We start from the raw sequence: 24751 nt of genomic DNA on the forward strand, positions 1-24751 counted from the left end.
TATCATGGACTACAAGTTATATTGGTCATATCATGGACTAGAAGTTCTATTGGTCATATCATGGGCTACAAGTTCTATTGGTCATATCATGGACTAGACGTTCTATTGGTCATATCATGGCCTAGAAGTTCTATTTGTCATATCATGGACTAGAAGTTCTATTGGTCCTATCATGGGATACAAGTTCTATTGGTCCTATCATGGACTAGAAGTTCTATTGGTCATATCATGGACTACAAGTTCTATTGGTCATATCATGGGCTACAAGTTCTATTGGTCATATCATGGGATACAAGTTCTATTGGTCATATCATGGACTAGAAGTTATATTGGTCATATGGACTACAAGTTCTATTGGTCATATCATGGGATACAAGTTCTATTGGTCCTATCATGGACTACAAGTTATATTGGTCATATCATGGACTACAAGTTCTATTGGTCATATCATGGGCTACAAATTCTATTGGTCATATCATGGACTAGACGTTCTATTGGTCCTATCATGGACTAGAAGTTCTATTGGTCATATCATGGACTAGAAGTTCTATTGGTCATATCATGGACTAGAAGTTCTTTTGGTCATATCATGGACTAGAAGTTATATTGGTCATATCATAGACCTGAAATTATACTAGTTATATCATGGGCTAGAAGTTCTACTGGTCATATTATAGACTAGAAGAACATAGGGGATATCCTGTTGACTGTCGTCCGTTCGTTAGCACAGTTTGTTATCGCAACTCCTTTTAAATTACTGCATTGCCATGAAATTTTACACACATATGCATCTCATGGTCAAGTTGGTCCTAAATAAAAATGGTTCTGCTCAGACATCCAGTATGGCTGCCGCAACAACAATGTTAAAAAATAAACCTTGTTGTCGAGTCTCCTCTTGAACATAAAAGCCATATCGAACTTGGGTTTTTACCAGGAAACCTCTTACGATGACTCTTGAACGGAAAGCCATATTGATATGGTCTTTTTGCCAGAAGGCATTCGTTGATATCGAGTTAATAATTGGTGAAAATGGTACCGATTTGACATCCAGTATGGCCATAACAGCATCCAGCTGGAAACTGTTGTTATTGCTACTCCTCTTTAATTAAAAGTCTCATCGACATAGGGTTTTAACTAGAAGACTAATTATGACGTGTAGCTGGCTATTAATAAAAATGGTGATGATTTGACCTCAAATATGGCTGCCACAATGAACATATTGAACATATTGTCACTAATTCTCACGAATCAATAGTCATATCAGCATGGAGTTTCATCAGATGCTTATAATGGTGTTAGTTTGTCCTGAATGAAAATGGTTCCGATCTTAGCATCCATAATGGCTGCCATGGTGCTTGATTTTAAAATATTATCGCTCAAGATCATCACAGATGGCTTAAACACTCATCATATATAAAGGAAAATATGTCTTCTTTTTAATTCATGGAAATTCGTTTCGGACGGTACAATAACAATTTCATTGAAGGACTCGTGTTGTTTAGACGTGATCGTGAAAAAAAGAGAAAATCTCTGCGCAAGCAGCAACGGATGAGAAAGGAGAGTAGCCGATTGTGTCCCGTGACTTGCATCAATTTCGTAGCATCAGTGATTTGACTATATAACTACTTGGATTTTCAGACATCTGTGCACATATTGTCATGTACATTTACAGGGGTTGTTTGAAAAGAATTTAAATTTGTTTTGGATTTTTGCTTTTTTTCTTTTGTCTTCGTCGTTGTTGTCAGCTCCGGGAAAGCGACAAATGTGTATTTGGATTTGTTTAGTCAGAGGGGAAAATATAAATTGCAGTGTTTTGAATCATAAAGATGGGAGCTGATAAACTAAAACATATATGTTGTATGGTGTATTTGGACAAAAGGAAGACCCACCATATTTAATTAAAGAACACGAACTGTTCATAATTCACGTGCAGAGACAGAAAATAATTCTGCTTATTTTTTTTCTTAGTTGCTTGAACACGTCTGGAACAAAGCTGTTCTGGACATGGATATGCCATTTTATGAAACAAACTTTGAGCTAAATTATATTTATTTTCTTCTGACCAAACTCCGTCTTATCTGTCTGTCTGTATGTCTGTCTGTCTGTCTGTCTCTCTTTGGCAGGATAAGATCTAAGATAATTTGCAGTGAAATGCATAATATTTTGATTTGAAAATAATTTTTTGCCGAACTTCTAAATCCTCGACTGTAAAACATAAGATAAATCGACGTCTGAGCGAGAAGTTAACGGTATCCGTATCGCGCATAGCTTTTGGACACGATCGTTATTATGTTCAATATACAAAACGCATATCGCTTAGTAATATGCTTTGGGAAAATCTGCTTAATATTTTAACCACGGGGTATTTGTTATTGGCCAGTGTTTAAAAGCAGGGCGCAAATTGAATGAGCGGGATGTTTCGGTTGAGATACCTTCTTTATCCCAAACAACAATAAATGTAGGTTAACAGTAGTCTATCAGGTAAAGCCAAATACCAAGTTGTGCATTAATCGCCCGATACATTCCATTATTGGTTATTCAAATTCCATCAGAAACTGGGCTGAAACTGGACCCTGGCTAGTGAAATATCACTCATTTTTAAGTCTTCTAAGTAATATATCTAACTTTGGTAATCCGAGCTTGATTTTCATACACACAAAGCTTGTTATCCTCCAACGATTAAACCGTGCTTGAATTATATGCCTTCAACGATTAAATCATGCATGAATTCAGGTCACGTACATACCAATAACTTTGTATTCTAAGTTTTAGGCATCTGTGATGATACTTGTTTAATCTGTTGCCTAACTGAATATTGTCAACGCATGACATATGAATGTATGCAGAGAGAGCGAGCGAGAGAGAATGTATGTGTGTGTGATTAAGATTTTTAACGTAGCTTTAACAATGTTTCAGTCATATCGCTACGATGTCTGCAGTGTGGCAGTTTATAGCACTGGGACATCATGCCGCAGACATGTAGCATGATGTCCCACCCAGTCACATTATTCTTACACCAGTCCGACCAGTCCAAACTCTAACCTCTTAATGCTGAGCGCCTAGAGAGAGAGAGAGAGAGAGAATTGCATAGAATGACATTTGCTTGAATCAGACCATTTCACCGTTGACAAGGACAATTCCATATTGATGATTAATATAGTTAGTACCAGTTATCTTTTCAACAAGCAATAATTAACAAAAGCATTATTTACTGTAGTACATTGGTGCTATTTCTGCTAGTATATTTCACGTCATTCAAGCCAGGTTAATTAATTATAATTATAAATGACAAGTAATTAAATGCACATGTTGGTCATGTAAACTTTTCAAATCAAATTATACCAATTAAATGGCTTGCACTATTTTCATTATTTTGTTTTTCGTAAATTTACAATTACATTTTTCACACTATCGCAATAATACGTCCTTCCCATTTGTCACATGAAGAATGACTTGTATTACAACTTAAGGAGGGGTACCTGATGTCACGAAAACTTAAGTATCAGAAAAAGGAATTAAAATAATGAAATTACTAGCACACAAGTCATGCATGCAATTTGTTCATTGTATTTTGAGAACCTATATTTAAATGTGTTATTTTCAATTCCAAATAGGTACATGTAACGAGTGCGAACAGATCCTATATTTAAATGTGTTATTTTCAATTCCAAATAGGTACATGTAACGAGTGCGAACATGCATCTCGACGTTCAGAGGGATTTACTAATATAATGGATATATACGGATATAACAGAGCTGTCAGACATCAGTATGAGGGCCATGTTATACTCACACTTTGATTCGCTAAGGGGGCGGGGACCAGTTTTTATGTACAAACTTAATGCCGCAATCAGCAACCTAGTATAACAAAAATCATTTTAAAAAATCAAATACACAAGTGAGGTCAAAAAGGTCCATATTTTTAGATACCTATATTAAAACAAAGCATAAGAATATTGTCCACTTGACCAGAGAAGTCAATGGCAGTTGATAGCAGAAGTTTATGCACCCCAACCCCTATTTTATACATGCATTTTTCACATCCCAAGGTCATTTTTGACACCATGTGGTGCTCACAGTGCAAACGTAAGCCCTTTCCCTGGATTAAAATTTTGAAAAACAGTTGCTAAATAACTTGATGCAATTCAGAATAGTTGTCATTCAAGCCGTTATTGAGATATTCTACTTGCCTTGAACCCACATGTCTACTGCTATGGGTGGCTAGCTCTTCTTCCTAGCCAACTATTGGTATTTCACTATCAACATACTGCAGAGCAACTATGGAAGGTGTACATGCATGACATCAATTTCAAGAACAACACAAGCCCAAAACACCTAGTTCACAGATATATCCATATTTATAAATAGTAAACAATACTAGCTGAAAAAGTCACACCATAGCCTAAGTTAAGAAATGTGCCAGGGGCCAATTTACGAAACTGGACCCTGCCACCTAATCGGAGTACAGCTTTCACATTAATGAAAGTGGAAATTATCATTTGGAACATGTTGCTAGTACCCAGCCTAAATTGGAAAGCCAGTAGCACAGGCCGGAAACTATTTAATCTATCTTCTGATAGGTTAGTCAGTGATGTAACCCCCAATAGTGTCATGCATATTTAATTTATAGTGTGTGCATGACCATTGTAAGCGATGCATGACTTGTATTTTTTTTTCTTCAAATGTTTACTTCAGGGCCTGACCTTGTTTACGAATCAGTGAAATGTTTCTTATTAGTAATCATTAGTTTCCCAAGACATTCTGTTGTGTTATATGTCAGGTGACAACTTGTATTTGAGGCAGTTTCAGTGAACATTTATTTACTCATCCCTGTTTCATATCAATCTTTGGTAATCTATGATCAGAGTTTTTGGGGTTTTTCTTCTCAGATATAATTTGAGACGAATCATTTGTTTAAATTGTTCATTGGAATCAAAAATTGCACATCGACTTTTTCGACTAAACACTACTTTGGGATTATTGTGAATTCATTCATAAACATTCTGAATTATATCGTTGTGATACATCATGAATATATGTAATTCAACACATTCAAGACTGTTGGTACATCAACACTTTCAAGGCCATAGGCACATTATAACATTCAAGCCTACTTGAGTTCATACGAAACTTTCTGTACTTTCATATTTGTGATTGAACGTAGGATTCTTTCGGATTTGATTCATAATATTGTAAGTTCCTCTTAAAGTTTCACTTTGTATGCTGTGGAAATAAGTTTTGTTTTATTTTACTAAACTTGCTGGTTTTGCTTCTTGCTACTATTTAGTTTAAGAACCTAGATTCGTAGGCAATCACAGTTGTGGGAGTTATATCAGGGTTGTGTAAGAAACATTAATGATCAATCAGGAGACAAATTGTACTGGCTCGTGATATTAGCTTGAAAATTTAAGGCTGGGCACAAAAGAAATTATGGTACATCGTCGAACAATCAGTTTTGGCGGAAATCCTGCACGAGAAGGTGACTACAAAAAAGCCCCCCAAAAATTATAAGTCTTGCTTCAACCCGACTTACGCGGGAATCCAAGACAACTAGGGCAAGCGAGGATCTGGTAAAGGTCTCGAAAAGCGATTGTAACACCCATAATGAGTCTTGCCAGTAGTTTGGTTAAGTCATAGCTATTTTGTCAGGCTTATCGGCATTGTTAAGAATTTTCTAGATCACACACACATTAAATTTCAAAAAAGCTTGAAGGCTCTGCTATATTTAATTCACTGAATGGTTGTAAAGAGAGAATTGAGAACAAATTTACTGGCGGAAGGATCAATGGTTATATGTAATCTATCACAAACATGAATATATCTGTAATTGTTGATCAGGTATGAAACTCTGCTTTAGGATGACTTATTGGTATCAAAAGGAGGAGAAATCTTTACCTAATTTTCATGCTTTAGTTATCGTGGTACACGTTTCACACTCAGATACATGCAGATGCTAGACAGAGTATAGTTTTCTGGAACACTCTTCAGTTTGTGTCCCTGTCTAGATCCGACTACTTAAGCATAGTACGTTATTTGGTTGAGCTGTGTCGTCTCAAGTTTGTATATAATACTGACGGATCTCGAGAGAAGCGAAGCATTGAGAGTGACCCACGGTTGTCATATACTCACGAGAGATGATATAGGTCTCTAGATCCATGTATTATACTGGATTATACTTTTATAAAATTGAACAACACAACATTTATTTTTAATTTCCTGAGTCACATTTTGCAGCGCAAGACGGTTATTGGTTAATGATGAGAGGTGCTCCAATAAAGCGTGCGGTTATGCCGTCCTGTTTCTGAATTATTATCATAAAAAATGCGGATTTCACATGCTACACATGTCAGTTATTTAAAGCCCTTCTTCGTGCTGGAGATTTTCCTTGATACATATCGTTGATGGCGATGTTGCAGTTCATCACATTTTGGTTACCGAAGTATTTCAGCGACTTCCTATTTAAAATCGATTCAGATGGATCAAACTCGACAATGGTCTGCAGTCTCCCTATAAGAACTGTTCATTATCGATGGTCTGCTGTCTCCCTGTGAGAACTGTTCAGTATCGATGGTCTGCGGTCTCCCTATGAGAGCTGTTCAGTATCGATGGTCTGCAATCTCCCTGGGAGAACTTTCAGTATCGATGGTTTGCGGTCTCCCTGTGAGAACTGTTCAGTATCGATGGTCTGCGGTCTCCCTATGAGAACTGTTAAGTATGCATTTCAGCATGGCTCAAAAGACTGTCACATTATTTGCTGGTTGGATTTTGAAACAATGCATACAATGCATGTATTTGAAAAGTGCTGAATTTCTTGTTACAAACAGTTTCTTTGAACCTGTCTGTAAAGGCAACGTCAGTGATAGACACAATAACGATCTATAAAATGACAGTGACCTAGATATGTTGAAGTAGGAGAATAGTCCTGCTACTGAACAAAGAGCATTCTGTAAAACTAGGGCGCTCTGTTTACCATCTGATATTATGGCCGACTTGAATATAGCGTTCGGATGTAACTCTCAGTTATATCCTACAAATTTGAGGTGGTTGGATCGTACTGAAAGATTGTCGTGAACCCATGGAAAATGGCCCACTTTCTGGAAGACCACCGCAGTTCATGAGTGGGAAATGGTTTCTGGGAAGGAGCAAATTGCTGAAGATGTTTCATGCACAGCGAAAGATATTTTCGTTATCACGTTATTCGTCAACTGTTTTTAATATACTCAATGGTCATTTTTAATATACTCATTGGTAATTTGAAGCCAAGTAAGCTTTTTAAAGATGATTAGCGCATTTTGTACGGCTGATATAAAGCAACTCGGGCTGAAATCGCAAAACAGCTGCAAAGCCAGAGCTGAAAAAGTAACCAGCGACGTTTGAATGAAATTTTTTCGGCCGATGAAACGTGGATTTACTTTCTTGAACACGACTCAGTAGAAAAAATGTTTGGATGAGATAAAGCAAACACAGAAACCACGAATCGCTCAGCACATTCGGGTTGTCAAGATTTTTATATGCATTATTTGTCGATGGCAACGGTCTTGTCGTACAGATACATGTGCCTGACTCTGCTAGTGTCGCTGTCTCCAGTGTTGCCAAACCAGAGGGATCCATTTTCTCCATGGATCAATAACTACGTTCTGCTGCATAAATCTGTCGTGATAGGCTTACTGAATGAATGCATCATCCAAACTTTGCCATATTGTCCATACAGTCCTGATTTAGCTCCAAGTGACTTTTTGCTTAATCCAGTAACCAAAAATTCGCAGAGGGGCAAACAAAATTGAGAGACACGATGCGGTTTAAAGTGCAACTTTCCAGTATACGAGCAACATACAAAAAAGCGAATCAAATAGCATTTAATTATTGGATTATAAGACTCAGAATGTGTAGAGCTGTATCGCGAGTACTTTGAGGGGATTCGCTGTTATGTACACCAGTAACGAACTTATTAAACAGAACACCAATACTCTGAACGTGTTAAATACCGTAGATATAAAATATAGACCGAAAGATGAATGGATCAGAGTTTAAGACTTGTTCGTTATCCTTGTGCGACTTTAGTGAACACAAGTAACTCTTACATCGAGGTTTATTTCTTTTCATATCATTATGATCTTCAATTAGCACAGCTCATTCAATATCTATCATTCACAGTTGGTAACATTTTGCCTTCAGCATACCTGTTTGCGTGCTAGACTAACCATACAAAATAGACCGATCTGCATAACTTCTTGTATAATCCTTGATATACCAACAACAATTTTTCTCTGACCAATTTTAATGAGTATAGTTACGTCATGTCAGTGGGTCAAACTTCTCTATCTCGCTGTTCGTGATATTGAAGGAAAATTTTATTAGTATGTCTCGCGCATCGCTTGGACTCAGGGGGTTAAAAATAACAAATTGCGAGAGTTTTTGCAAAAGTATATGTTAATATGTAAGCAACGGCCCACATTTAATAGGCACATTCACATCAAGTAATTTGGGTACCGTACCTCAATAATATACAGTTCTCGTTGTGTGGAAACATTGTGATGATAATAACTAATACCGGTCGCTGTAACCTGCTTTTGTAGAAATGTGGGCCAAACCAAGCGTTTGATGGAACCACTGGCAACTGTTTATATCAGTGAAAAGGACGAAACTAATGATAATATCTTCCCTTACCGTTTATTAATTCAAGGCAAGTAACTCTTGCAGTTCATAATCGGACCCTTCGATGATTCTGTCCGTATTTTTTCTTACACAGTCTGTTTCCTCGCTTCGTATATTCCCTGAGTTGCACTCCGCTATACGAAGGCAGGTGAACGCCGACGTTATATTGCCACGTGATAACAACAAACAGCCTCATATAGAGAGATCTAGTTAATCTAACCGTGGCACATTTATTCCTTTAATATTTTGTTTGTTAGAGATACAGTGTGTACTTTACTAATACTTTCGATTTGAACTATAGCAGTTACTATCTTGTGGTCAAGCTCAACCACCAATTCGGTCATATAATTATTTTTACAAATATTTTTATTAGTAGGCGAGATGTAGGAAAATGATATATAATCAGATCAGCATATTGCTTTATAGTCAGATCAGCCTATTGCTATATAGTCAGATCAGCCTATTGCTATACAGTCAGATCAGCCTGTTTGTATATAGTCAGATCAGCCTATTGCTATATAGTCGGATCAGCCTATTGCTATAATGTCAGATCAGCCCATTGCTATACGGTCAGATCAGTCTATTGCTATACAGTCTAATCAGCCGAATCAGTCAATTACTAGTCCATTACTATACAGTCAAATCCGCCCATTGTCAGATCAACCCACTGCGTATAGTTAAATCAGATGGTTACTATATATAGCAAAATCAGTCTATTGCTGTATAATCAATCAGCCTATCGCTATATAGTCATATCAGCCTATTGATATTTAGTCAGCTCAATCTATTGCTGTATAGTCAAATAAACCTATTAATATAAAGTCAGATCAAAGTATTGATATTGTTTGGGTTCTACCTACACGTTTGGTTCCGATTCCGTCAATATATTCATTAGTAATCGTAACGCGAAAGCCACTCCAAAAACTTGCTTATAATTTTTTAAGGGATTAGAATGCGTCTGGTTGCCCAAATCCTAATTGAAAAAAGCTGAAAAATCAAAATCTAAATCAGATCGAAATTTCATTGTTTGAATTAATTTTTATTTTAATAATGACAAAAACCCACTGTAATTTAGACATTTGATTAGGTGACCTCACTTTTGAATGATTTTTCAGGTGGATAGTCTCATTCAACCAGACCCTCGCGAGACTATAGTTTACCTGGGGTTGTATAAGTATTGTGTAATAAAACATTAACAATGCAAAGGAAAATGCAAATACGCACACAAGATTTAAGTATGCAACGTGTTGTAAGTGGTCAAGGCGGCTGATTCCGGTAAAATACGACGCTTTTTTTCTAACCATGCAATCAATACCCAACGTATAGTAGCGAAGGCTTAGTTTCCCACCGTGTTTTCGTCGTCTTTCTTGTGAAATATAATTTGCAAATTCATTACTAAACACTGTATTGCATAGACATGCTTGGTATTCGCTAACGTGTATGTCTGCTTGTGACATTTTGCGAGCTCTTCGTGTCCGGTATACTTCAACTCACCATATCTCTTGTGACCAGTCTGTACGCCTCCTTTTTCAGTATGATGGAACTCTTGTGGCACATTCCAGTACCACTAGGTGGTTTTTGTTTGACCAGGGTTTGTTGACACTGATTTGACACACCATGCGGAATTTGTTAAGTTTCTAAGGCCGCTGATTTTTCCTTATCACTACCCATGTGTGCAGTTTGCATCTAGTCCAGGTGCAAAATCCATCGGTGGTAGGGTGTTACCCCAGATTACAGATCTCAAAATATCAGTGAAAATGAAAACATAATACCTCAATTAGTACAGCTGGTATTTTAATGAGGCCCCACTTCCTCCATTTGGTCTGAAATGTTTTGTTGGTATTTTGCAAAAGTGACCATATTTGCGACGAATTGCATGCTTATATGTGTGTGTGTGTTTACCTTAAGTTGACTAGGCTTGCGTTGGCGCCTACATTAGCACAAACAAATGGGTACAAAAAAGTATAGTACATGGTTCCCTTGGATCTGGAAAAAGTAAGGGAATTTAAAATTTTATGGAGGGTCTGGAAAAGTTCAGGGATTGTATAATAAGTGAGGGGCAGTCATGGTTATAAGGAAAATTTGAACTCTTTGGTCAGTGAAATGTTACCTGGATTAGAGCGCCGGGCAATAAGTGTTGAGTGATGTCCATGATTGGGGCTATTTTCTTATCAGTGATTTCAAATTTGCCTCAGTATTTTGTTAACTAAAAGCGTTAAATAAAAGGTGATATGCAATTAGTTGAAGCAGATATGGAGGACAACTAATATGACACGGGTTTCATTTGTTTTGTACTGTTCTGTTTTTATTTTTGGTGGTTTTATTGGCGCTTTGAACACATTATTGGATATATCATGCCGAGAAAATGGGAGATAAGTGCTCTCCCACGACACACTGAGGTAAAAAGCCACAGCTGGCCTTGGCGTGTGTGTGTGTGTGTGTGTGTGTGTGAGAGAGAGAGAGAGAGAGAGAGAGAGAGAGTGTGTTTGTGTGTGTGTGTGTGTTTGTGTGTGCGTGTCAAGTCTGGATAATTTGCCTTTGGTTATGGAAAAGTCAAGGAATGTTTACTCAATTAAGCAGTCGAAATGATGATAGCAATCGTTGTCACTATTTAAGCTAGTGTAAAATACACAGACTCGTTTGCATTATCTGATACAACGTCATCAGCATATACTGTTTGGCTTTGTGCCATAAGATTACCGCTATTTGGGTGAAATGTTAGGAATAGGTACAACTTGCATGAACAGTTCTGAATCCGGTAGTCAAAGGATCAGACTCCTGACATCAATGATATTATTTTTCCGTGCTTATCAACAAGATCAACAGTGATCAAAACAACAACAAAAACAGCAAGAAGAAAAATCTTTGGTTCTCTAAGACCCACTGGATCGCAGGCAAATGGCAACCATTGCGCCTTATAATAATGTAGGAAATAGAATAGCGGGATGTTGTATTGCATGTAAGTGTTCATATTTTGCTTAGTAAGGCTTATTGGTGAATCATACAAAATGTGAAACAGAACAATCCTGCAAATGTAAAATTAATTTCGAGATATATAGTTATTAGGTGATTAGAGAAAACTTTATGTTGGATTTGAGTGTTTAAGAACCTTTCAGTTGACAGTGACTGTTGTCTTAAGGTCCATAGAAGTAGGGAAAACATGGACCATAAAACCACGCACACGCTGGTGTTTGATTCGCCCTGTAGAAAGACTCTTGTGCGTAACAGCATACAAAGTTTGTGCATACTATGCATATCAAAAGAAATTAGTTCGAAAAGTCGTGAAAATGTACATCTTTTACTCTGCTTTCAATTCACGAATATCCAGGAGCTGTTTCAAAGCTCGTAGAACTGCAAGACAATTTGTCTACACAGTTATATCTTTAACAGAGGAGTCTTCTGAGTTAAAATGTGGAACAGGTTAAAACAGGAGTGTTCAAAGAAATTTCTTTGCAAACTCCTGGACTTTGGCATTTGGTCAGTTGAAGGTTGCCTCAAATAATATGCATCATTATTATCGACGTCATGCCTGATATTAGCCAATCAGATGTCAACTTTTGTTCCTTTGAAGAGGTAGCTTACTTTTTGATTATTATTATATTTCCATCCAGTTGTTAAGTATAAACAATCCGGATAAAGCTATTCTCCCTGTCTGTGAGATAGTAATGAATCAAAGACACGTATTATTTCCTTGCCTTTCTGAGATTCAGTTCCATCTATTCTTAACTTACAAATGTTATAGTGAGAATTACTAATGTTCTACTGAGAATTACCAATGTTTACGGTGACAGTTTAATACATGAAGCTGGACAATGCTTGAATCAACTTAAACGTTTACATACCGGAAAAAATACTCCTTTTGCATACACGAAAAAAAACCCCAATGTTTTAAGCAGAGGACATATCAGCTGAAAATTGGACATGGGTATAAAGACATCGAAGGACCACGCAACCCATGTTCATTTTATGGGTTTTAACTGCAGCAACACATGAGAGGGTTCAAATATCTTACGGCCGGCCTTTTACACAAATTACCAACGTAGGAGATTAAAGGATCATATCGATTGAGTATCACGGCCAGCGAAGTATGAAATCCAGTAAATACGTTTCTCAGCGTTAGAGTAGATCATGCGAGAATGAAAGGTCTCTGTCACTTTCTTATTACTATCAGTTATTTTCGACAGTGACCCAAATATTATTGACATTTAGCACCACCCACTGGAATATTTTTATGCCCGACAGCGTATATAAAGCTTGGGATGGATGGATGAATGAATGGATGGGTATGTATGTATGTATGTATGTATGTATGTATGCCATATCAGCACAATCATGAATATATATAGTACCATGTAAAGTTTGGTATAAAAGTACACAGAGATAAAGCCCAAAATGGTATAATCTTTAAAAGATAAACTTTATTATATAACAGGACGCGTACTTGGGAAATAAGGCTGACGTCATTAGTACGACATGCATCTTGAAACCCCTGGGTTGAATAACTGAATAACTATGTGAATCGTACGAGTGGCCTGGTCGCTGAGAGCAACAACAACAACAAAAAACCCAAACGACTTTAGATGGGAAATTGGTCAGCAATTCGTTGACAAGGCCACTTTGATCTTAATTTTAAGTTTTGCACGTATTTACTGGCTGCTAGAGACTACCGAAAGCTTTGTATATGTGAGCTATGAATTCGTTGACTACAATCTGGTTTTGGGGTTGACAAAATTGTCTCACAAGGTGGAAGTCGATACAGGCGACAGCGTGATCCATTGTCCGGTGATATAAATTGTTAAAACTAAATAAATACTTACTAGATTGTTTATGTTGATCATCTAGCGTATTGCAAGACAAATCACCTAGCATATAGCAATATAAATCATCTAACTTATAGCAAGACAAATATCACATTTCTGAAGGCACAATCAACGTTAAGCTTCAGAGTTTTTAAATACCAATAAATTCTACATTATTTGGTGTACTAATCTAAAAAAGACCAGATTTTAAATAGTCCGAGTTTCATCTGACCCTTGCCACCTCATTTTTTAAATATTTGGACGTTTATGTTGGGGTCTAGGGTCAGAGTCAACTCCCTATCGAAAAGTTGGAATTCTCCGACACACTTTGGTGTCGGCATGGGGTAGTCACTTACTAGCCGGCCTAGCAAGTCTGAATTTATTGTCTGGATGATAAATGTTTGCAATGGCTACTGGAGACTATACTAGTGTTGTTGTTGTTATAGGGCTTAACGTCATTTTTCGGCACAAGATAGACTGACTATACATGGCGGCTAGTATAAATGGTGGAGGAAGAACCCGATAAAACCCCGGAAAGAACCACCGACCCACGAGAAGCTACCGGCAATATATATATGCGTGTGTGTGTACTTTATTGAACATGACTATTAGTTATTTTCCGATTAGTTTTCAGTATTCAGTCTGAAAAGAAGCTGTGCAACAACCGGTTCAGATCAATAAGTATATACAGGGGTTTAAGTTTGCCTGTCCTTTCTTCCGATACGCACAAGTCCTTATACATTCGACACATATCTTCCTACAGCCCAATGTTTATCAGTATGCATCTAATTTAAATTGTTCCAAGGTGGTCCTTTTTAGAACGCCATATATATGGGTACCATGACATTTAAATATGGTTCAATTACCCCATTTGCTGTCTTTTTATTTTATTAATGTAGTATCAGTTTGCACTTTGTGAAATTGTATCAAATTACAGTTAATGTTTTCTGAAACCATGTTACAGAAATTGGGCCGCCATAAGTTCATCGGCTTCGAGACATTGTTTTAGTGGTCTTTCCCTGATCACGTATATATTTTTCAGAAGTAACACATTTTATTTAGGCATTGTTGTTATTTCTATTAACGAACTCTGACCAAATCTCAAATGTATGTTGCAGTACAAGAAGAAGCTTGAAGATGCCCAGAGGAGGTTGGAAGAAGAATTGCGGAAAGAAGAGGATGAGCTTTTCAAGACTTTCAAGCAAGAAAGAGAACGAGAAAAAAGAAAACTATCTGCTGAGATGAATAAAGAATGGGAAGTTCAACTGAAGGAACTGACCAGCATGTATGAAAAGGAAGAGAAGAAGAAACATCCGGAGGAGAAACAGGTATTAAAGAACCTTAATGACCATTCGTATCGCACAATATCATGTATATTGGATTCATAAACCCAATTTATACTGTCAGATATGTGTTTTTATCATAAAACGACATTATAAATGATGTAATATCATTCGAGATAAATGCATAATGCTTGAGGAATCAGAAATGTAATTCAGTTGTTTTTGCGCTATGTTGTGGTCTTTGAATAACCACTTTTTTTGTATGATCAATATAATATCACAATTGTGCCTTGTTGGTGTATCAGTTTATGAAACTTGTCAAATAATTATATCTTTTGAGAGCTTGAGATATTATTCAGTTCATGAATTTAATATGAAACTTAATATAACACATGCACAGATATCAAGATTAATAAACAATTTTAAAAAGAGCATTTAATCCCGACCTTTCCAATATACATTTTATAGTGAACAGTGATATCTGAACTGATTAATATTTTATAGTGAACAGTGATATCTGAACTGATTCATATTTTATAGTGAAAAGTGATATCTGAGCTGATTAATAGCAAACATAGGAATCATAAAACTGTAATCTGGGTTTGAGATTTTATTTCAATTATCATCCAATCAGAAATAATTATTTTGACGTTATGTGTTCTTGTTCTAAAACAAAATCTTGGGCTCAGATTCCAGGCTTAAAATAGCTTAGACTCGGATCTCAAGGTCAATTAGCTTTACTAATTACCAGGTCAAACTTATACTCAGATCTCAAGGTCAAATAGTCCTATGATTTCCAGGTCAGATCCTGAATTCAAATCTCAGGCTTAAACAGTTTATGTTTTCCAGGCCAGATTACTTTTGGAAGATTATCTTTTTTATGTAGCTCGAGCTTATACCCACCAATTTTATTTTATTTTAAATTTCAGCAACTTACGATTCATTTCGAGAATAAAAAGAAAGACCTTGAGCGTTCTTTGAAAATGAAAAAGATTAAGAAGGAGATGTATGCAACCCTGCGACTCAAGCAGAAAGAACAGGAGGCCACTGCTAGCCTCGTGGAAAAACAGAGCCAGCAAATGTTGGAGCTTCTGGCAGCAAAAAAGCAGGAGCTCAAAAAGGAGCTTGAGAAGGAACTTCAGACACAGGTATGGCTCTGGAACAGTCATTACGGATTCATTTAAATGTCAATGGGGTAGCAACAAATTATGCGCACCCTCCCCCAAGCAACTTAATTTTGTGATTCCGTCACAAGAAAACAAAGTCGTTTCATACGAATTGTTCGTCCCCACTTAAACTAGTTATTGCTTTGGACGAGCCGAGTACATGACTACTGAAACGTAAAATAAAGGTTTGTTTTGCACCGACATATATTGGTACAATCGCAAAACATAACATGAAGTTTCCAATGGGCACGGAATTTTTATTAAAAGACTGCTTAGAATATTTGTTGATCCTGAATTAAAAGTTTGCTTCCTAGACATTCAGTATTTAGTCATCCTTTTAAGGCTTGTAGTAGCTGTTCCTCTTATATTATTTCGACATAGGGTTTTCATGAGAACAGTTCTTATAGTGCCTTATTGGTCCTAAATGGAAATGAATTACCCTCAGTATGACTACCATGGTGGCTATCTTGAAAATATTGGTATCTCATCTCCTTCCAAATGGCTGGCTGTATCAACATGAGGTTTTTAAGTTAGGCTTCGTATGTGAAATGAAAACGGTGCCAATCGTAAATCCAATAATGGCTGCCTTGAGAATCTTATTGCTATTATTCCCCCCTGAATGGATGGGTGTTATAACGGGGTTTTCACTAAAATACATGTAATGATATTTATTTTGTCCCAAATGAAAATGGTGCCAATCTCACATCCAATATGTCAACCGCATCAGCTAATGAATATCTTATCAATGAAAAATATCAGACATGGATTCAACACCGCAATTAGAATGAAGAAATGGTGTTATCATACCTTTTTGGAACTTCTTTTTGCTCAGTAGACTGTCTGCCACTTCGAGGGAATCTTGTTTTGTAATGACATTGATGGAAAAAAGTATGAACATCATGGAGAAATAATAATAAAGCGAATAAACAATGGACTCAATGGACCATTAGAAAAGGACTCAAGGGACCATTAGCAATGGACCTGTAGATAAGCAAACAGTTGGTTACGTGTATGAAACATTTACATACAAAAGTTGTTTTCCCGATTATCAGGTGAAAACAAACTAGAGTAGCAATGGTTCATCATTCTTTATTATAACAGATCAATTTTAAAATAAGTTTAATAAACTACTTCTTCCATGAGATGTTTACGTTTACACCTTTACTGACGAGTAATTGTTGAAGTTTTCCAAAAATAATTCTACAAGTAAAGACAATCTTCAAAAACATCACGATCCGTTTCTATATTCAAAGCACAAACATCACGTAACACAGTACTAGTCATTTCACGTCAATAGGTGCAAATGACAATATCGACAGATGTTGCTTTTGAATAAGTTCAGTGTTTTAAAAACGACTTCAGTGTTTGTGATAAGAGTGTTTTGACGAAACAATAAAGCAAGCTGTTATCTTGGTGTTTCATCTATATTTTCATACACAGGTTTTCACACATGTTTTCATACACAAGTTTTCACACGTTTTCATACACAAGTTTTCACATGTTTTCACATACAGGACACTTTCAGCATAGTTGATAAATTCACTAGTCTTCCCTTTTTGGAGGTCTTGAAAACATTTGTTCAAATCAGTGGTGAAAAATAAAAAATATGAATGTGATTTATCGTTTCTGGAATCAGCTTTTGTAAAATACTTTTCAGCGTTTAAAATTTCTCCCAAGGAAGTATTTCCTTCCCTTCTGTCTCAATTTTTTCAATGACATTGTTTATAAAGTAACATTTTTATTGATATTTGCGAAATATTTTGTATTTTACTTCCCACCCACAACCCAACGAGGGTCGACCATTTTAATATTATTCGTCGTACTTTTCCGTCATAAATTTTATTTCAATGGAACTTGTTGCTATTACGAAAGTCCTTTAGAAGACTGTTACTCTTGTACTAGATGAATAGTTACACTGAAGAAATCTTCGTTTCTCCATTCATCACTACAGCTGTTTGTGGTCAGACAAGTTTGTTATGAAAAAAACATATTGATATTTTAGTTCCTTGTTCCACCATTTTGTCTCCTTTCCAAATGTGACAAAGCCCTAGACATTTTATATGCATGTTTTAAGAGCCATATGTTTGTACATACATAATCTTATCGAAGCAGCCAGCTGTGGTGTATTGAATCAGTCGAGAAAACGGAGAGCAGAATTAAACGCAGAGTTAAAAATAATAATATGGAAAACTGTAAAATTACAGAGGTATGAAAACATAATAAATGGAGAAAAAAATTGTAACAAAAGTACATCTTCCCACAGGCAAAGACTAGTTGAAAAAAAACTTTTCACTGATTTCTAAAATGGTGAGGATGATATTTATCTTGTGTATATGTCATAGAGGAATCTAAATACGTTCTTTAGAAATGACAGCAAGTCTCGATTTATATGTTGTGTAAAAAAGGGATTTTAGCTGAGTGTAGTAACATATCTACTTCACTTCTCGATTTATATGTTGTGCACAATAGATTTTTTTTAGCTGAGTGCAGTAACTGAAATCTGCTTCACTTCTCGATTTATATGTTATATAGAATAGGGGTTTTAGCTGAGTGCAGTAACTGACATCTACTTCACGTCTAAGGCGAGTACATGAGGTTCTAATGAAAATAAAATATACCCTTAATAGCCTTATCAAGTATGTTAATTACATCCAGTATATGTAGGGAATAATATATATACCAAACCAAACAGATTAGTTACGTCAAATAGATGTAGAAAATACCATAGATACAAAACCAAACAGGTTAATTACTTACAATACAATTAAGAAATACTATAGATACAAAATTAAAGAGGTCAATTATATCCAATATATGTAGGAAATACTATAGACAGGTCATTTACACAGACCACATGTAAGGAATACTATAGATACAAAACCAAATAGGTTAAATAAATTGTGTACATGTAGACAAATACTTTATATACAAAACCAGACAGGTTAATTACATTGAGTACGACGTGTAGGTCGTGATGTGGGATAATATTTCTTGTGTACTTTCTGTGAATTGAGTTTTAGGTCTTGATGTGGGACAAGGTTTGCTGTGTACTTTCCGTGAATGGAGATATAGGTCTTAATTTGGGACAACGTTTCTTGTGCACGTTACGTTAATTGAGATTTAGGTCTTGATGTGAAACAAGGTTTCTTGTGTACATTACGTGAATTGAGTTTTAGGTCTTATGTGGGACGAGGTTTCTTGTGTACATTCCTAGAATTGAGTTTTAGGTCTTGATGTGGGACAAGGTTTTATGTGTACATATGTGAATTGAGTGTTAAGGCTTGATGAGGGACGAGGTTTCTTGTGTACATTACTTGAACTGAGTTTTAGGTCTTGATGAGGGACAACTAGGTTTTATGTGTTCATTCCTAGAATTGAGTTTTAGGTCTTGATGAGGGACAACTAGGTTTCTTCTATACCTTCTGTGGATTGATTTTTAGGTCATAATGTGGGATAAGGAGGTTTCTTGTGTACAGCCTTTGGTTAGATTTGCATATTGCCTCTACATATATGATGTTTTGTGAGATCCATACACACACATACCCGCATTTTTTTTTGTGTATATCTAGTTCAAAGCAAAAATCCACAGAAATAATTGAATGGGTTACCGATCATGACTAAGACTTGCCTTTATGCAATCCGGGGACTTTCATTTGTAGGCATGAATATTTTAGATAATACGAAAAGAAAGACTTTATTATTATTATTATTATTATTATTTGGTGAGATATATCCATATACTTTGTTCTGTTAAGTGGTAGTTGCATTTATGCTCCTGTATGGCATGGTCAGTATCGCCAGTGAGGTTTCACTTCTCTTCGCATGGATTCTTTAATAACCATAACGATTTTTTCCGAGACGTTTTCGGGATATCTTGTTTGGTTTTTTGGTTCTCAGCCCTTAAGTTTTATTTTTTTCTCAAGCTCAGGCTCACTTCTCAAGACTGTCGCACTTATTTATGGATCAAGATTCAAACCAACTTTCTCCGTGACATCTATATAGTATGTTGTTTGTTTTATTCTCGGCCTCTGAAGTTAATTTTTCTTCTCAGCTTCATATTCATTTCTCAATAATCTCGCACTTGTTTTCTACGTCAAGATCTCTTTCATTAACAGCTTTCGTGAGTTCATAAATGCACTCCCCTAGGCTTGCTTTTATACCAGCAAGTTTATTATCTTGCATTTGTTCCAGACGCCTGGAATATTGTATTATCACGTCATTGCCGCTCTGGTTCCCGTCAATACTCTGTGTGGCCCAACCTGCATTGCGCTTTTCGTCTTAGTAATTTCCCTTTAACTAACCTTAGTTTCTTCAAATGGGTAGCTATTGCAGTCATAATTGTTGCTGCAGGCTTGGTGTATTGCAGTGTGCTGAAACAATGCACGAGCAGAACAGAGTCTTGCACTGTATGTTAAAAAAGGGTTATTTATAGCAAGTGCTACTGTTGTAAGTCTCCTCTTAACACTTAACATTGACTAACCATCTAGTCGTATCAACACGAATCTCTAACATCGAATAACCATCTAGTCGTATCAACACGAGTCTCTAACATTGAATAACCATCTAGTCGTATCAACACGAATCTCTAGCGTTAACACATCATATGATTGTCCCAGTATAACTGCTGTGATTCTTACACAACAAATGAAACTTCCCACCTCGATCAAATGCCCTTTTAGGTCAGAACTATGTCCAGAACTCGCAAATATTTACAAAATCAAAACGAAATTCAAAAGATGGCAAACATAAATCCGGAATAGACGGCAAAGAAAGGCAAGATAAAGGATTTAAAGCCAATATTGCAGCCATGGGAAAGGAGCAGTTGATTTCAAGACGTACGAAATATAACATGTTCAATAAAAAGACATTCAAAGAAAGATCTGTACATATTTATAACGACTCATCAGGCGGTATAGCTCCTGTCATGCTCATCCCATAAAAACACAGATGGGTAGAAGACGCGATAGCATAAACACGTATAATGTAAATATGTGTATGATACATGGGAAGATGATTAAAGATCCCATAAAAATTAAAACAGAGATATGCAATTTCCAAGGAAGGGCAGATAGACTCTCCTCGAACTATGCAGCTCAGCAGGTCAACAATATATTTAATTTTGTCATAAACAAGAAATTTAAATTACTTTTGTTGATTTAGCTGCATACCAAATAACGTCCCTGAAACCTGTAAATAATACAGCAGCTATTCATAGACGATATGACATGCAAGTGTATCGTAATTCCTTTGTCAAATAAGCAGTTTGTTAGGACTTTGGACTCATTCTGGGGTGGGGTGGGTGTAGATGTCCATGAGATTGTACAAACATTAACTTTTTGGCATTTTCTTGTGACAGACGAATATGCATCACATTGAGCAAAATGATGATGCCGTAAAGGAGATCGTGGAAACACTAGAGGTTTTGGAGGGACAGCCTGTTCAGCTACCAGCTCCTCACCCACCTACCTGGAGGAAAACCGAGATATACACAGACCCGCATATATTTGACGAGATCGATAACAGAGTGGTTGAGGTAAGCTTCATTTTCAAACCTTAATATTTGTCAGACACTCAGACAGGCAGACCTTAATATTTGACAGACACTCAGACAGGTAGACCCTAATATTTGACAGACACTCAAACCTTAATATTTAACATACAGGTAGACCTTAATATTTGACAGACACTCAGACCTTAATATTTAACAGACAGGTAGACCTTAATATTTGACAGATAGGTAGACCTTGTTTTATTATTTTCCACCCATCCCTTAGATGAAGGGGAACATAAACTATAAAGATTTGTAAGGTAAAACCTTTTCCTTGTTTGGCTCGAAGACATTTCACGATGGTCGTGGGTACATAATTTTCATAAATTCAGACTTAACAAATCTGTAATTTTGTCTACGTTTGAAGTTATATATTCTATAAATTATACATGGAATGAGTTATTTTCACGTAATGATAATTGTTCCCCCCCACCAAAAAAAAATGTTTTTTTTTAAATATAAATAATTCTATAAAATACTTACTGATACTGAGAGTAAATGGTTTTAAACATAAATCTCAAGATAGTAAACGACGAATCTGCCGCATGTTATTCTTATTGCTAAGCATATGCTACCGGATCTCACAAACTTAGAATACTTAGTAATTTCACAGGTAGCCCAAAAGGTACTGATTTCCTTTACAGACTTTGTACACAATACTTTATCATTACACAGGTAGCCCAAAAGGTACTGATTTCCTTTACAGACTTTGTACACAATACTTTATCATTACACAGGTAGCCCAAAAGGTACTGATTCCCTTTACAGACTTTGTACACAATACTTTATCATTACACAGGTAGCCCAAAAGGTACTGATTCCCTTTACAGACTTTGTACACAATACTTTATCATTACACAGGTAGCCCAAAAGGTACTGATTTCCTTTACAGACTTTGTACACAATACTTTATCATTACACAGGTAGCCCAAAACGAACACATTTCCTTTACAGACTTTGTATACAATACTTTATCATTACACAGGTAGCCCAAAACGAACACATTTCCTTTACAGACTTTGTACACAATACTTTATCATTACACAGGTAGCCCAAAACGAACACATTTCCTTTACAGACTTTGTATACAATACTTTATCATTACACAGGTAGCCCAAAAGGTAATGATTTCCTTTACAGACTTTGTACACAATACTTTATCATTACACAGGTAGCCCAAAAGGTACTGATTTCCTTTACAGACTTTGTACACAATACTTTATCATTACACAGGTAGCCCAAAACGAACACATTTCCTTTACAGACTTTGTATACAATACTTTATCATTACACAGGTAGCCCAAAAGGTAATTATTTCCTTTACAGACTTTGTATACAATACTTTATCATTACACAGGTAGCCCAAAACGAACAAATTTCCTACACTGACTTGGTCAACCAGCTCACAGATGGTCTTCTTAGTGACCTCGAGAAAGTCAGGTAATACAATTATTTTATCCTTTTCTAAATAATTTTACACAATGTCTTGTGCGATGCTTGTGCTGTGTTGCTAAAGATCATTCATGTGTTTATAAATAGGTAACTACATTTTATGGTAATTGTTAATACCTATGGCGATGATAAGTGCAGCTGATGCTAGTTGTTAATACCCATGCCGACAATAAGTACAGCTGATGTTAATTGTTAATACCCATGCCGATGATAAGTGCAGCTGATGTTAATTGTTAATACCCATGCCGTCAATAAGTGCAGCTTATGTTAGTTGTTAATACCCATGCCGAAAATTAGTACAGCTTATGTTAATTGTTAATACCCATGCCGACAATAAGTACAGCTGATGTTAGTTGTTAATACCCTAGTACTAATATTAGTACCCTTACTCGTACCTCGTGGACAGGGTACTAACATGAGCATATACGTGTTAATGGAGCAAGCCGGGTGTGATTCACACCCGGCGCTCCTTTAGCCTAATAATAAAACTTTAAACATATTCCTTGCATGTAATCCAATAAATTGAGTAGTCCTCTTATTTTATACCGGAAGTATCGAAAATCATTGTAGAAATAGTTGTAAAATCTCGTTTACCTTTTTTAGCCGATATTTTCGTTTAGATCGTCCACCATATTATTTCAAATAATGATTACTTCCGTTCTCAGCCTCGTTTGTTTGTGTGCCATATAAGGACATTGGCGCCTTTTTTGGAAATGTAAACAAATCGTAGTAAAATTTTGGCACCGTTTGGGTCAGAAATTCTGCGCATTAAAAGTAAATACGGTTTATCGGCAACTTTGAAATTCCACCAAGAAGCGATTATTCGCACTTAATTGATAATAATATAGCGTAGAAAATCCAAAATATGGTCTGGCAAGACTTACGTAGAAAAGGGGTCACGGCGAGAGTCTCGCGTTATCTGTCATGGCGGACAGGATAAGGTTAGAGTAACCATGCCAATTTATTTTATCGCGTAAGGGCTTAATGAATTCAAAATAAGCCAAATTTCTTTCACAATATGATTATACTTATGTATTTGATTTCTACACTGTTTGTTTTTCTGACTTTAGTGACGATTTTTTTGCTCCATTACATGATATGGGATCAGTTCGTAGCCTCAACCACAACAAATCAGGTTGAGGCTACGACATCGTAGCTATTAATACCCATGCCGACAATAAGTACAGCTGACGTTAGTTGTTAATACCCATGCCGACAATAAGTACAGTTGATGTTAATTGTTAATACCCATGCCGACAATAAATACAGCTAATGCTATTTGTCAGTTCTCATACCAACAATAAGTACAGCCGATGCTATTTTTTAATACACATACCGACGTAAAGTACGCAGATGGTACCAAAGAAGCCTAAAACACTGTTTTAACATGGACCCTTGGAAAGGCAATGAACTTAATTTTTTTTAATAAAGCTTGATATATGAACTTTTACAGAGCTATTTACCGTTGGTTGACAGTGAAGGATCTAAATCAAATGCAATTTGAGGACGAACTACAAGCTGACACGCCCATGGGACTTCTGAGAGGAATTAAATATGGGACCGAGACTTATCACGTACTTTTTATGAGACTCTGCAGGTAATATTGTATCCAATATACTTAAAAACGTGTGATATTAAGTCACTTGTTTTGTAGCTGTAGACCAAACTCAAATTACTAAGGACAGAAACAAAATAGTTTGAATTCAGAACGTTTTGAAGGAAATGCAGCCCGTTTCTTTACAAAATGCTGCATTATTGTGTTAGTCCTCGACAAAATAAACAAAGAAACGAAATACACGAAAACGTTTCTTGGTTTCAAAGCCACGTTGCTGATTATTCTCGTCTCTA

At 36.2% G+C, this 24751-nt stretch overlaps 1 protein-coding gene across 1 annotated transcript in view; it reads left to right on the forward strand.

Annotated features, from left to right (window-relative positions):
- The window catches only part of LOC149806485 (hillarin-like), an 87769-nt gene that overhangs the window by 54411 nt on the left and 8607 nt on the right, over positions 1-24751 (forward strand). Inside the window, exons 2-6 of the mRNA XM_089953729.1 lie at positions 14573-14782; positions 15667-15885; positions 21260-21436; positions 22809-22891; positions 24357-24500. Of these exons, the coding sequence (XP_089809855.1) occupies positions 14573-14782; positions 15667-15885; positions 21260-21436; positions 22809-22891; positions 24357-24500 (833 nt within the window). The remainder of the gene's footprint in view (positions 1-14572; positions 14783-15666; positions 15886-21259; positions 21437-22808; positions 22892-24356; positions 24501-24751) is intronic.

The sequence above is a fragment of the Sinohyriopsis cumingii genome, chromosome 1 (genome assembly GCF_028554795.1).
Source record: "Sinohyriopsis cumingii isolate HCF-2022 chromosome 1, ASM2855479v2, whole genome shotgun sequence".
In the NCBI taxonomy this organism is placed as follows: Eukaryota; Metazoa; Mollusca; class Bivalvia; order Unionida; family Unionidae; genus Sinohyriopsis; species Sinohyriopsis cumingii.